The 15,287-nt window shown below is 37.3% G+C and overlaps 1 protein-coding gene and 1 long non-coding RNA gene across 2 annotated transcripts; one reads left to right on the forward strand and one right to left on the reverse strand.

Moving 5' to 3' along the window:
- The first annotated feature begins 7,990 nt into the window (after positions 1 to 7,990).
- On the forward strand, positions 7,991 to 11,481 carry LOC103146947 (tripartite motif-containing protein 16-like). Its single transcript, XM_016677980.1, has 2 exons — positions 7,991 to 8,558; positions 8,610 to 11,481. Exons 1-2 carry the CDS (start codon positions 8,327 to 8,329, stop codon positions 10,046 to 10,048), a joined length of 1,671 nt encoding a protein of 556 aa, XP_016533466.1. The 5' UTR covers positions 7,991 to 8,326; the 3' UTR covers positions 10,049 to 11,481.
- Positions 11,482 to 11,862: 381 nt separating this feature from the next.
- On the reverse strand, positions 11,863 to 14,105 carry LOC103146946 (uncharacterized). The gene is made up of 2 exons (XR_477203.1): positions 14,029 to 14,105; positions 11,863 to 12,500 (listed from the first exon to the last, which is right to left on the reverse strand). It is a non-coding gene; the product is annotated as an uncharacterized LOC103146946 (long non-coding RNA).
- Between the last annotated feature and the right edge of the window lie 1,182 nt (positions 14,106 to 15,287).

Here is a 15,287-nt window from a genome sequence, read left to right on the forward strand (position 1 = left end):
AGGTTTTTCTATCGGTGCTGGATTCAGTGGTTCTGCTGCTTATTGGACCATGAAAACATGGAGAGATGATGGACCTGAAAGGGGGCGGAGCTTCCAGCGGCGTGTGATGGATGATTGGATGAATTACAGCTGGTGTTTTGGGGGCGGGGCCTGTGGTTCTGACCCGTTAGCTTGTAGCGGTGAGCTGGTTATCATGTTGATCTGGTTTCTGTGTTCAGTGACGTGCGGTCAGGGGAGGCAAGTGGGGCGGAGCCTCTCCTGTCATAACGGAAAAATATAATGATAAAATAATGTATATTGCTATTTTCACCCTGTGGTTTGCACTGTAAAGTATTTATTTTTCATTCAGCTTAACCAATTTTGATATTTTTTTCTTCAAAATCGTTGAATTTTCTCATTTTTCCGTTCAAATGCTGGGAAGTGAAGCCGGTGAGGCAGCAGCGATCCGAGCCTCACCTGGGATTCACCAACCTCCCGCTAACTGCACTGGCTGCTGTTCTGTGGGAGCAGCTCCTCCTGTCTGTATGTCGCCAATAAAATGGATAAAAAACATTTAACATATGAACTGGTTTTCCATAATTTAGCTCATGGGCAATTTTAGTGCGAAAATTACGTTTCCATAACAGCCATGGTAGCCATCTTGAAAATACAAAAATTGTCAGTGAATATGGTTTCTGTGGGCCCAATTAGGTTTGATTTGACACCAAAAGTATTTATCTGTAATAAATATTGGTAGTTTTAGATCAACATAAATTTAACCTTGAAAACCATGGCGGCCATCTTGAATTTGTCAGTGGCTAACACTTTTCCCTTCCAAAAAGCCTTTTGGAAACATCTGTGTGAAGTCAGGTTCTTCTCTAAAACGTTACATTTTCTGTTGCATCCTTCCCCAGAACACCTGACTAAACGCCTCATTTTAAGGCCTTTTGTAGCTTTTGAATTGTTGATTTAACAGAAACAAACTGTGAAGAAAAACTCATTTCTTCAACTGTTGGAACCTCTTTTGTGTTTGTAGCTGCTCATGTTTTCATGTCTGTCAGAAGAAAAGCTCCTCCTCTGAGGTTGAAACCGTTTTTTTCATCAGACTCTGTTCTGCAGCGTTATCTCTGACATGATCTGACCAGTGGAAACTTTTAGGTGAACTAATGCTGAGAGTTGCATGAAGGCTGTCAGACTGTGGTTTGGTAACGTGGTTCATGTTGGAGGTCTATGTGCATCCACAGGCATTTCTTTAGAAACCTTCATTAAGTCGCCGGCGTTTCATCTCTACACCACGGTTAAAGGTCACAGGGAGCAACGGCTGCAGTTCGTTCCCAGCAGAGATCCGGTCGGCTTCAGATCCCAAACAAACAGACTTTCACCATCAGGGGAAAATGTTTCTGCCCATCTTGACGGTTTGGATCGTCCTCACTTTATCTGCAGGTAACGTACATTTAAAAAAGTTGGTTTGTCTACCTTTTTTAGCCACAGCTCATATCTATGACATCTGATGGGTGAATATTTAAATATTCCCCATGAATAACCAGTGGTTTTTCATCAAAACATTTCACTTTTGACTAATTTAGAGTTTTAAGACACAGCAGTAAAGTTTTTACATTTTTTTGATGTTCTTTAAGCAGAATAACTAACAGTTCTCCCTCTGCTGACACGTTTACAGCTAAAACCACTTTTTATTCATTCCAATCTCATATTTACTCATATTTACATTACCATGTATCAGGACTCCTCAGTGCAGGTAAATATGAACTGATTAAACATCCACTTTAAAATATTATTAGCAAAATGATTGAGAGGAAAATATAAAGGAAGAGGATGCACAAAGCATTGCTTAGCTAACACGCACAATAAAAATTATTTTAAAAATATTGTAAAAATAATTAAAATGTTGGTTTGAATCCCAAGAATTTATTTTATTTTAAGATAAAAAATTAAGAAAATTCCTGATGCAATCAATTTCTTTTCCTTATTTCTGGACTGGATTTAAAAAGCAACAAGTTTGCACTAAATAAATGCAGGAGCAAAACGTTTGCACCAGTTTTTGCAACAAATTGCAGAAGTTTGCACTTCAGCTACAGACACAATGCAGGAATCAAGAGAGAAATATTTTACTTTACCATAAATTTAACCAAAAGATGAATTAATTACACTTTAATAATAAGTTTTATGTTGTATGTAAAACAAAAGGAAAAGGAAATTAAAAACATTGATGTTAAAAATGTACCAAATTATGAAGTATTTGCTGCAGTTTTCACAAATAATATGGACTGACACTATATTATTATGCAATGTTTAGTTACAAGCAAATTTAAAAGGTTTGTACATCAAAGTGAAGCAACACTAAATATTTTATCAGTAAATCAGAATAAAAAGCAGCGTTTCGTTACATCCTGCCAACCGCAGTCCCTCCTCTAACCAACTCTTTTCTTCTTTACATATTTCATTTACGTAAACAAACATCGATGGGGTTTTCCATAAAAGCCTCATTTCAAACTAAATGATTCACCTCTGGCTTGATTTGATCAACATATTTCTTGTTGATTAATCCTGAACATTTCAGAGTTTTTTCTAGAAATGTTTAAACTTTTCAAACTCAGAAATTTTCTTGATTTTTCTATAATATTTCTGAGATTAATCCGAAAATGTTCTTTTTTTCCAAGCAATTTTTCAACTTTTCAAATTCAGACTTTCAAGATTTTTCTGGAAAAATCCTGAGTTTTTTTTTCTAGAAAATATTTAACTTTTAAAACTCAGGAATTTCCTTATTTTTCCTAGAAATTGTATGAGATTAATCTGAACATTTCTGAGTTTCTTACTTTATTTTTTCTGTTTATCTACAATATGCAGTTGAGACGAATGTTTCTGGACATGTTTTATGATAAACAGTTATTTTTACACCTGTTCTGATCAGAAATAATTTAAATTTATTTTTGTTCCTTGTTTTTTCAGGGTCGTCGTCTGGAGTGAAATGTTTGGTCTGTCCACCCTGCTGCCTGAAGGGCTCAGAGAAGGCAAACGTGGAAAACTTCAAGTGTTTCGAACAAAGAGCAGGAAAAGCCTGCCACAAACACTTCTTTTTGTAAGCACAGCAAATACAAAACAAGTTCATCCTTCCACCTAATTTTCTCCTCTCCCAGCAGGAGCACCATCCATCCACTGTTCTACATCATTACATTCATTAAATTACATACAGAAAATACAGAAGAAGGTTTTAACAACAATGTTTAACCATTAAATTAATTTCAGAGTAAAGAGTTAAATGCTAACGCATTCATGCTAATTATATTTAATCACAGGTTTGTTAAAATCCTTGAGTTTCAGTTTGATGTTTTCAAGGTTTGGAAAGGTTTTCAAGTCCTTGGAAGTTTGATGCTCAAACTGAATAGTTTTGTAATAAAATTCAATCGAACATTTCATTAAAATGTCAAATTTGGAAAATTATGTTTAAAGTTGAAATCAGATGTTTACAGACACCTAATAAAATACATTTTCTCATCATCTGAAGTTAAATCAGACTAAACTTTAATATTTTAGAGAATTACCTAAATTATTTCTATTTGCTAAATGCCAAAAAATTAGTAAAAGCATTTTTTAGATTTTTTTTTTTAGCATTTGAGCATCTTAAGATTTGGTGGCATTGTTTTGACTTCATATTTATTATTCTAGTAACTAGAATAATAAATAAATATGATTGATAAGTATTCTATTTATGAGTTATTGATCATCTTATATTTTGTACAAAGTTATTAATATTGGGAGATGTTTTAGTGTTAGTGTTGAGTTGTTGTCTCTTGTGAAAAAGAAACATTTCAAAACATAAACTGTTGTTATATTTAAGTTTACCTTGTCCTTATTGTAAAATATATTAACACAACATATTAATATTAGTAATAACTCGTATAGAATATTGAGTTGAAACTGTCTTTTTTAGTTAATTTATGTTTTTATCTCCAAACTTTTGGAAAGGTTTGAAATCTTACCTTGAAAATGCTTGAATTGGCTGTTTTAGTCTGTTTGGTACGTCCCCAGTTCAGCTGGCAGAGGTAAAATAAAATTTCATCACATTAAATATGTTATTTATTAGTCAAAATGTCCTGTTTGTGTCTCCGTAGGATCCTCACTGGCAGCGGTTTGCCGCAGTGCATCAAGCCAGACTCCAAGTGGCTCCAGGACAAGATAAAAAATGTGAGAATAAAAAACTCCTGAGTGATTCACACACAGCAGATCAGATAATCCTGCAAACAGGTTAAATCATCTTTAAAGCAGGGGTGTCCAAAGTGTGGCCCGGGGGCCAATTGTGGCCCTTTGACTCAGCTTGTGCGGTCCCAACTGCAGTTTAAGAATGTAGCCTGTGCAGAGCAGGTGGTTGACTTTTTATATTTTAAATAAGGGTAAAATTATTGCCAAAGTAATTTTATTATAATTGAAAATGTTACAAAGTTTTAAACTTTTTACTGCCAAGTTCTTCTAATAAATAGAACCAGGTTTTTTCAGAGATTCTTACTGAAAAGCATCCAAATCAGCTTTTATTTAACTTACTGAATTTGGATAAATATAGGAAACATTTTAAAAGAAACTGACCCAAATTATGATCTGATATCTGAGAATTAATGTTTAAAATTGATCTGAAAAGAATCTGAAAACTTTTCTCTTAATACAGGAAACGTAAAAATCTTTTTTACATTTTGGATCTACGATCCTTTTCTACAAGCAAAAAACAAAAACTGGAGAATTATACTTGCTTGGTTTCAGTTTTCCTTTGGCCATCATTACTTTAAAGGCTAATCGGTGCTTTTGTTTCAAAATATTAAGTTAAAGCCTCTTGTGACTTTATAAAACACAAGAGGCTTCCTCTTCCATAACTGTTACAGATAAATTATGTTTGACGCTGAAGTCCGTTGTCCTTTTCTCTCTTTTTGTTTCTATTCTCAGGAAAACTTGGCGTGTCCTCCTACTGACGCCATGCAGCACAAACATCACAAGGCTGAGAAGTTTCTGAAAAAACTAAACTACTGAAAAAGTTTCTTTCCTGCTGGCTGAACGGCTGCAATCTGAGAAAAAGTTTTGCATTTTTAATTAAAAGGTATTTGTAAAATAACCTATTCGTAGATGCTTAACGACAGCATCTGCAACAACAAAAGGATTTCAGTTTTGAGAAAAGACTAAAGTGAAATAAATCAGTTTAATGTTTTTCTGTGGGTTTGTTTCGTTTTTATTCCATTTCATGACTCCATCCATCATTACTCCCATAAACACAGTTCTGCTCTGCAGCCTCAACCTTCTTCACTTTGGGCTCATAAAACGTTTATTCACATGTCTGATTGTTGTCACATTTAATTAGAAAAATCAGAATTGAGCTTCAAGCCGTCGCTCGGTGCAGAGGCAGACAGAGTACATACAAATTGTAGTAAAGTAAGAGTAGAGGTACTTCAGCAGATGTTTACTCAAGTAAAAAGTATTTGGTAAAAAGACTACAAGTTCTGATCAAATATTACATAATATGATGAACTACAATATAAAGTTAAGTGGAAATGTTTATATTTCAAGGACCAAAATGACAATAATTCATATATGTAACAAAAAACATAAAATCAGGCAAAATAAAATGTTTCCAAATCAGTTTCTTTCAATATAAAATTTATGAAACTTTAACAGAAACTGCAGGTTTGGTGGATTTTTGGTTAAAACATGTTTTTCATTCAGTGAAAAGAAAATCCAGAGATTTTAATACAGTGCAGTAAAAATACTCCTAAAAGTAATTTTTTTCAAAAAAGTAACTCAAATAAATGTAACTGAGTAAATGTAACTAGTTGCTACCAAACTCTGGTCCTGGGAGGCTTGGTTTCTGCTGCCAAACATTTCTGATAATTTCCTGCATTTACCAGTCCTGGAGGGCCGCTGCCCTGCAACTTTTAATGTTCCTCTGCTGCACCACATCTGCACAGAATAATTAGGTTATTAAGGTTCTGGAGAACTGACCTGCACAAGAAGGAGGTGATGACGCCGTTTCATTCCAGTGTTTTGTCCCTGTGGCACATCTAAAAACTGCAGCACAGCGGAGGACTGGAGTTTTTCACCCCTGGTTTAAAACATTTAAAATGTTTTGAATATTTTCTCTTTGTTCCTGGTGAAGCAGGGAAAAATAAAAACACATTTTTAAAATGTTTTTGCTAACGTAAAGTTTCAGTCAATGTTGGCAATGTTTTGTCTTAATTAAGGCAACAATAACTACGCATTAGGTCTGCTTATGAAACATCTCATCAGACAGACTTTGACTAGACCACTGTAAATGGTTGGGTTGAGTTGAACGTTGATCGGAGCTGCAGCATTGGATGTTATCTGTGTTTGGTTGCCCTGGTGGAAAAACGTCTTCGTTTTGAGCGCCGTCGTCTCAATAGCCACTATTTTTAATTGCAAACAGACGTTTCTCTTATCGAACCATTTCAGCTGCACCAAACTGCGACGCATGAGAATGTTTGCTTTTTATTTCTGTGTCCTCCGTCTTTATCTGTCTCAGTTTCCTCTTAGATATCGTTGCCAAAGACGACAATCGTTTCTTTCCTGCTCACATATTTTGCTGCTGAACGGTTGAACAGAAACATTCAGCAGCTTTTCCTGCAGATCACAACAAACCTTCACCTTCAGGGGAAAAATGTTTCTGCTCATCATGGCGGTTCTGATCTTCATCCCTCCGTCTGAAGGTAAAAAAACATTTAAATAATTTGGGATGTAATTTTTCACATAAACAGTTTAGAGCACATCGTTAGTGAGAGAGTCGTTTCTTTGAATTTTGAAGCAGCATAAAGTTCTTTGGGTAGACGCGTTTCTGCTTTCTGTTTATTTGTGCAATAAATAATTTTATGTCTGTTTTTTAGTTAGAAAAATGTGAATTAATTACATTCAGTTCAATGTGTTTCTGCTGAACTGATAACATTCAGAAAATCTGAGAAAATATATTTTTAGTGCTGCAGAAACTCAGTAAAAATAAAGTTTGATGGTAAAATTTAAGATAAAACTCCAATTTTTTATATCATATTAAAGATTTAGGCCTCAAACTGCAAATTCAAGAGATCAGATTGTGACCAGGGGTTTTTAAACTTTTTGTCATGAGGGTCAAAATCATTGAGTCAAAAATATTTTTGTCCTTTATTTTTGTAAAAGACAAAAAATAAAGCCTGATTTGTTGTTTTTTTACAAAACATGTTATTTTTAGAACCATGTAAAAAATGATTTGACATGTTTGCTGTATTAAAATAGAAAATAATCTTGTTTTCAAATTATTTTGGCTCAACTGAATACATTTATTTCCAGTAAAAAGAAAGGATTTGGGACGTTTTGTTTCAAAATGATTCCTGCATTTGGCCAGATTTAACTTTGTTGGTGCAGCAAAGTTTCAATAAAAGTCTCTGGATAAATTTGGCTCTAATTTTTATTAAAACTTCATTAGAAAAACATAAAAACTTTGTGTTTGTGTTTCACATTTTCTATTATAATGACATGATGTCAGTCATAATTTCACCTGATTAAAAATAAAAAGTCTCCATCTGTATCAGACACCTGTGATGCAGTTTGGGGGCCACAGTTGGTCCCCAAACCACACTTTGGACATCCCTGCTATAGATGTTTGATTTTTTTCTTAACTCATTAAATTCCTGATCAAGAACAAAACGTTAAAAGATTATTGGGACTTAGTTTCTCCCCTGAAACAGGAAAGTATGTTGAAAACAAAAACGTCAAAAAAACATTTATGGTTAAATCACTAAATCTGCATGAGATCCAGGCCTGTGCTTTGACTAGGCCCCGGACTTTGTTAGATTAACTGGTACGTTTTGGTTTATTGTTATTTTGCAGGTCCAGTTCTAATTTATTTTTAATTTATCATTTTTTATGAATGAATCTGGAATCTAAAATAATATGCAATAAGAAAATAAAGACTACATTTCCAATTATTTTGTTAAACATTTCTTGTAATAAGTGAAAAAAATATCTTGTAATAAGTGAAAAAATCTGCAGGTGGAACTAGTATTATTTTAATATTAAGGAGGCATTCTAACTTATCTTACAGAAAATTTTATTTAGTTCCTTCTTATTTTAAGTGAACTAAAATATTTGCACAAGGAAACTGTTGGGATGACGGTTAAACATTCATTACCTTCAAAGCCGTTCCCTCGCCGGAACCAAGACTTGTTATTCTATATTTTCCTGCACAGACACGCAGGGGAGCTGGAGGTGAAAGCTGATTGGCTGCACTGATGTGTAGATCAGAGCTCAAACTGGTTTCTGTGTTCAGGAAGTAAAACTCACACAGTCACTGTGACTGAGAGCAGGAATGGAGCAGAATCAGCTGGATCGAGAAACCGTCTCCTGTCCGATCTGTCTGGATCTACTGAAGGATCCGGTGACCATTCCCTGTGGACACAGCTACTGCATGAGCTGTATCGAAACCCACTGGGATGAAGAGGATCAGAGGAGGATCCACAGCTGCCCTCAGTGCAGGGAGACGTTCATACCGAGGCCTGCTGTGAAGAAAAACACCATGTTTTTCTTCACAGCAAAACATGGTGTTTTGCTGTGAAGAAAACACCATGCTCCACTAAGCACTATTTGCTTAGTGGAGCAAATGAGGAAGACTGGACTCCAAGCTGCGCCTGCTGACCACTGCTATGCTGGACCTGAAGATGTGGCCTGTGATTCCTGTACTGGAAGAAAACTGAAAGCCAGGAAGTCCTGTTTAATCTGTTTGGCCTCTTTCTGTGAGAAACACCTTCAGCCTCATTATGATTCAGCTGCATTTCAGAAACACAAGCTGGTGGAGCCGTCCAACAACCTCCAGGAAAACTTCTGCTCTAAGCATGATAAGTTGTTGGAGATCTTCTGCCGCACTGATCAGAAGTGTATCTGTTATCTCTGCACCATGGATGAACATAGAGGCCATGACACAGTGTCAGCTGCAGCAGAAAGGACTGAGAGGCAGAGAGAGCTGGAGGAGAGACGAGGAAACATCCAGCTGAGAATCCAGGACAAAGAGAAATATGTGAAGCTGCTTCAGCAGGAGGTGGAGGCCATCAATCACTCTGCTGATAAAACAGTGGAGGACAGTGAGAAGATCTTCACTGAGCTGATCCGTCTCCTCCAGAAAAGCAGCTCTGATGTGAAGCAGCAGATCAGATCCCAGCAGGAAACTGAAGTGAGTCGAGTCAGAGATGTTCATGAGAAGCTGGAGCAGGAGATCACTGAGCTGAAGAGGAAAGACGCTGAGCTGGAGCAGCTCTCACACACAGAGGATCACAACCAGTTTCTCCTCAACTACCCCTCACTGCCAGCACCCAGTGAGTCGACACACTCATCCAGCATCAACATCCGTCCTCTGAGACACTTTGAGGACGTGACAGCAGCTGTGTCAGAGCTCAGAGACAAACTACTGGACGTCCTGAGAGACTCATGGACAAACATCTCACTGATGGTCGGTGAGGTGGATGTTCTACTGTCAGAACCAGAACCAAAGAGCCGAGCTGGGTTCTTAAAGTATTCATGTGAAATCACTCTGGATCCAAACACAGCAAACACAAAGCTGGGCCTGTCAGAGGGGAACAGGAAGGTGACGAGGATGAATCAACCTCAGTCTTTTTCTAGTCACCCAGACAGATTCACTAATTATTCTCAGGTTCTGAGCAGAGAGAGTCTGACTGGACGATGTTACTGGGAGGTGAAGTGGACCGGGTTTTGTGTTTCTATAGCGGTCGCACACAAGGATATCAGCAGAGTGGGAGATGGGAATGAATGTAGATTTGGATATAATGACAGATCTTGGGCTTTAGTGCGTTTCCAAACAGATTTTCAATTTGTGCACAACAGAACCAGGACCTCCATCTCAGGTCCAGTTTCCTCCAGAGTCGGAGTGTACCTGGACCTCAGAGCAGGTCTTCTGTCCTTCTACAGCGTCTCTGAAACCATGACTCTCCTCCACAGAGTCCAGACCACATTCACTCAGCCGCTGCTGGCTGGAGTTTGGGTTGGAATAGGATCTGCAGAGTTCTGTAAACTCAAATAGATTTTCTCTCTTGATTGTTGATCACGGTTCATTGCTCTGGTGTCTCTGCTCTGCTGTTCTTCTTTACATTTTATTTTTAAAATGTAGTTTTGTGTTCGGGAGCCATAAAGCAAATCACTGCTGATGTTTTCTTTCATTCTTATATGACAGAAATATTTCTCCACATGAAAATCTGAATTTCTATGAACTCTAGTAGTGTTACGTTATTTGTATTGATGTATTTAGATATTCTGGTTTCTCTTTCAATGTTCTGCAGAGCTGATGTTCTTGATGCAAACTGAATTTGATTGAGTTTTCTTTATTGGAATCCAAATACCTCAACTCAACAACTCAAAATTTATGTACTTTCTTTCCAATTTTCTTTTAGTTTTAATTCAGAAATATTTATGTTTTCTGTTCTGTCTCTGACTTTCTTCAAGAAAACAATTTGATTGCAGAAAAATGTGGAACGTTTTCATTATTACAATAAATTGTGAGTTTAGCCACCTAAAATGTAGAATAATTTCCTTCAGTGTCTCGTGATGCAGGAAAAAATCAGATGTTTGGTTTCACCTTCATGCACCAAGAACTCTCCGCTTCCACCACTGCTGCAGAGCGATTACAGGCACTGATCAGTTAACCTGTCATTAAAATAAATATCAAATAAATCGGCAATTTTTATCATTAGATAGTTGGTTCATTTTTTATTTTAAAGATATTAAAAGTCAGACTTTACAACGTCGGCGGCTCTCACAACTCTCCATCCATTCACCTTTGTTACAACAGGTGGTTTGGCACGTAACCCCACCTATCCTCACGTCACTCCCACACTAGTCCACCAGGTGGCGCATTTGGCAAATCTCCCCATTTGCCTTCAGTCTAGCTCAATATGAATCCAGCAGTAAGTTTTTAAAGTTTGGCTGAGAACTGACCTGGTAAACAGGAGTTATTGTCACTTCCTGTTTTGTGGTGAATGATTGGCAAGTACTTCCTGCAGGCTTTTGAACCCGTATGTGATTATCAAGGGTTAGTGGATACAGTTTCAAGGAGAATAATTATGTTGTTCAATATCATCAAACACAGGTTTAAACCTGTATAAAGCAAAGAGTAAAATGAAGAAAACCAGCAGGAGGTGACTTCCTGTTCAAAGGAGGCGTGGCCAGGTGATGTCACCAATTTACCATGTGAATATGATCATTGCTGGTTTGTTATGACACATACAGTCTCATGCAGCTATATTATTGTTTATTGAAGTTATGTCATCCTGATGTTTTAAGGGAAATAGATTTTGAGGCCACGCCCACATGCTTTGATGCAGCAAATTGTTTTTGATAACGTTTGATCTCTAATGTCTCAAGACTTTGAGTGATTATGAAGTTCTATGTCAAAAGCTGTAGATTACAACATGTGTAGAACAGACTAAATGATCCAAAATGGCCGACTTTTTGTTGACTCCAAGAGACGTTTTGATTGGATCTGAGATGACATGTCTACTGAATTACATGATTCTTGGTCAAAGCACAGCTTGGGGCTGATTTTTTAAAGACTTCTAGGGGGCACTCTGGATAATTTAGGCCACGCCTACTAATTATTCGGCTGCGTTCCTGTTTGTGGTTGGACTGGGACAAATCATGGTGAGTTTGATGCAGTTCGGCTGGAAAATGTGGACGTTACAGCCATACGTAGGGCAAGGACGTGACATCTGACTTTGCGTAGCCTTCCAGTAAAATCTCTTTGTGCTTTAAAGCACAGAGTGTCTTCTGACACAAGATCATCTTGATTAGGAATAAGGGTTTGGAGATGGAGCTTTCCAAGAAAAACAAACTTATTTCCTGTTTCGGAGCTTTCATGAGTAATTTAACACAGATTGCACATGCCAAGTTTGGTGCAAATCAGTCCGTCTATGTGAAAGTTATAGCATTTTGTTGGCTTTGGCGAGTATTGGCCCAAGATGCATATTCACCAAAGATTAAGCCAAATAAGCTCAAAATCCCTCAGATTGGTTAAAGTTCAAGGTGTATAATTGTCAAAAATCCACTGGGATGAAGAGGAGAATCCACAGCTGCCCTCAGTGCAGGGGGACGTTCATACCAATGCCAGTTTTGAAGAAAAACACCACGTTTGCAGCTTTAGTGGAGCAGATGAAGAAGACTGGACTCCAAGCTGCTCCTGCTGATCACCGCTATGCTGGACCTGAAGATGTGGCCTGTGATTTCTGCACTGGAGGAAAACTGTAAGCCAGCAAGTCCTGTTGGGTCTGCCTGGTCTCTTACTGTGAGAAACCATCAGCTGCAGCAGAAATAACTGAGAGGCAGTAAAAGCTCCAAGTGAGATGAAAACAATTCAGCAGAGATTCCAGGACAGAGAAAAAGTTCTGGTGGTCAAATACAGAGCAGCAGTCCTGCAGCAGCCGTCGACGGGCCTCCGCTGCGGTTGGCATGCCAACCACCATCGGCAGAAACCCTGGCGATGCCTGCAGAGCCAGAGGAGCAGAAGAAGAAGAAAGCTGGGCATTAACTCCTGTAGCTCAACTCTGGACCTGCTCACAACAGTGTAAGAATATCTACTCAAATTAATGAGAAAATATTCTTTATTCTTTCATTTTGGTGAATTTTAAATCCATTTCTGACACAGTTGGGGTGTTTGTAGAGACAAACCAGGAAATTGTCATTTTGCTGAAATTACTTTTTCTTCAAAGCTGAAATATGAAATATAAGCAGTCAATAATTTTTTTAATAATTATGATTTCTGGAGATTATATTAAACACTGCATAAATAAAGTCTAGTTATTGATAAGTGTTCTACAGCAGATCATTTTGTTTTTATGGTTTAGATTATGAAAAATACAGGTTTGTAATGCAGAGGATTGTGGTCAATGGGGAAAATACTATTGATTTTATTCAGCCACATATAAAAAAAAGAAAAAAAAGAAGTGATGGACGCCGGTGGGCTCAGGAAGGACTCTGCGAGCGTGTGACACCTCGCTTCAGCTCCAGGTGTGTGTGTGTGTGTGTGTGTGTGTGTGTGTGTGGATGCGCCAGCAGAGCACACACATTATAAACACTGATAAGTTGAGGTTTGCTGAGGAAAACCTCCTCTGTTCCCCCTTACAGGGTTAAAGGACAAATTTAACTTTCAACCTAAAATACAACTTTCTGCTTGCAAAGATTTCAGATTTAAAAGCAAACTCTTCTACAGTTGTTCAGCTCTGGCTTTAACAGGACGCTAACATGGGTAAGGAATAAACAGAATACTAATTTCAAATATACAAGAGCTTAACAATATGAAATTAACTTTACAGTTAAAATATTTTAATCAACCAATTCACTAAGCTAATGAGTTAAGTTTACTTCATGAGGAAAATGAAATGTGTTAATTGGTTTTAACTAATTAAGGTTCATTTAACCTTAATTAGTTACACAGCAACACCTCAAATTTGCTATACAAAAACCCTTATTCCGACGAAATAAGGTTTTTTTTTTGGTAATGTTTTATTATTCTGACAAACAAAATCTACCATTATGCCACTCACAAAATGGCAGAAAGAGAGCATGCCCACTGTCAAAAACACTTTCTCTCTTGCTCTCGGCGAAGGCGGACGCTTTTTTCCTCTGCTCCCTCCCTGCCCTGCCATTTGCTCTGTTTTTGTCCTCTTTTTCTCTTTTTCTATATTTAAACACAACGCTCCTTCCCACCTCACCCCTCCTTATCCATGCAGCTGTGGAGCTGAGCAATCCCAAGGACAATCCTTGATAACATCTTATCGGACTTCTGGAGGGAGGCTGAGCAACGTGGTTTCATGGCCCTGTGATGTCACTGGCTTCACTCATGGCTTTGTTTTGTCTGAATGTTGCCATTTGCCCCAATGTGTCCTTTCCTCTGTTTTTTTGTCTTTTTTTCCCTTTGGTTTGTTATTTTGTTTGTATTTCCTTTTAATTCATGTAAAGCACTTTGAATGGCCTTGTTGCTGAAAATGTGGTATATAAATAAAGTTACCTTACCTTCTCCTGGAAGTGGTCATCAGCGTCAGATACCAACGACAAGATGCTACTCGTGAAACGTGTAAACCGGAAGTACGAGCCACATAAGCAACTCGAATGCGCATGCGCTGAAGAATACTTCCGGATTATTCTTAAAATATATATAAAATAATAATATATTTAATTATTTTAATGAAAAATAATACTTGCTGTAGGAGGGAATCTTTTTTAGACAATGTTATAATTGTCATGATTTAGTTCAAATAATGTAGAAAATTGTGTAAACAAAGACGCGATGACGTTCTTCCGGTGAATAAACAAACGCGCGCCACTATTTTTTGGATGATAAAACTCGCCGGCCACAGTACGTTGAAGGCAGAGTAATAAGTTGTATAAAATAGCGAAATATTAGTCAGTTGTTTCTTCGAGATTTTAACTCATGACCACAAGCGACGTGACGCCTGGATCAGAAAAACACGGACAGTTTGTCCTGAATATCCATATGAACGGATTTGTAGCGCACATTCGCTGATTTCTCAGGTATGTGCTACACCTGCCGATTTATTTATACAATCACACGCACACCTTTAATCGGGAGTCACTTCTGTAATCCAGCTTTGGCGTAAAAATATTACAGGCACGTATTATTTATAAACTATCTTTAACATGTTTTTTGAATCCCCTTTAATAATGGTAAACTTTGCTGGAGTCTGGATAAAGTACTGCTGCCCTGAGGCCTGATGGAGGTTCTGGTCAGGTATGAACCCAGTGGACCCGTCAGGTCATCAGAGAACTCATCACTCAGTTTCAGCTCTGGATCAAACTCCATGAAAACATGAACTCTCAGTTAAATTATGGCTGATTGTGAACAGGGACTATGACGCATAAAACCGCCTCATCTTTTGATGAGTACTAGTTCTACTGGGAGATTATTTCACTTATAAAAAGAGATTTTTCATGTTACAAGTGAAATAATCTGCCATTGGAACAAATATTTTTCCATCAATATTGAGAAATTATTTACTTAAAACAGGACAGGATTCTATGTCTTTCTGAAAAGTTACTTGCATGTTAGTTTTGCCTCATTTGGAGTTTACTAAGATATTTGGATGATAAACTAGGCCAAAATATTTGGTAATATTTAGCTTTTTTTTATCTGCAACACTATCTCAGAAGAATCTAAGCAGTGGAACATTTCAATCAATCAATCAAATTTTATTTGTATAGCACATTTCAGCAGCAAGGCATTTCAAGGTGCTTTACATAATTAAAGAAAAAAA

The sequence above is a fragment of the Poecilia formosa genome, unplaced genomic scaffold (assembly GCF_000485575.1).
Source record: "Poecilia formosa unplaced genomic scaffold, Poecilia_formosa-5.1.2 Scaffold171, whole genome shotgun sequence".
Classification (NCBI taxonomy): Eukaryota; Metazoa; Chordata; class Actinopteri; order Cyprinodontiformes; family Poeciliidae; genus Poecilia; species Poecilia formosa.

Coding starts and splice junctions, on each gene's coding strand:
- LOC103146947 (XM_016677980.1), top strand. CDS start 8,327: ATGGAGCAGAATCAGCTGGATCGAGAAACCGTCTCCTGTCCGATCTGT. Junction 8,559..8,609: donor TTTCTTCACAGCAAAACATG/GTGTTTTGCTGT, acceptor CTATTTGCTTAG/TGGAGCAAATGAGGAAGACT.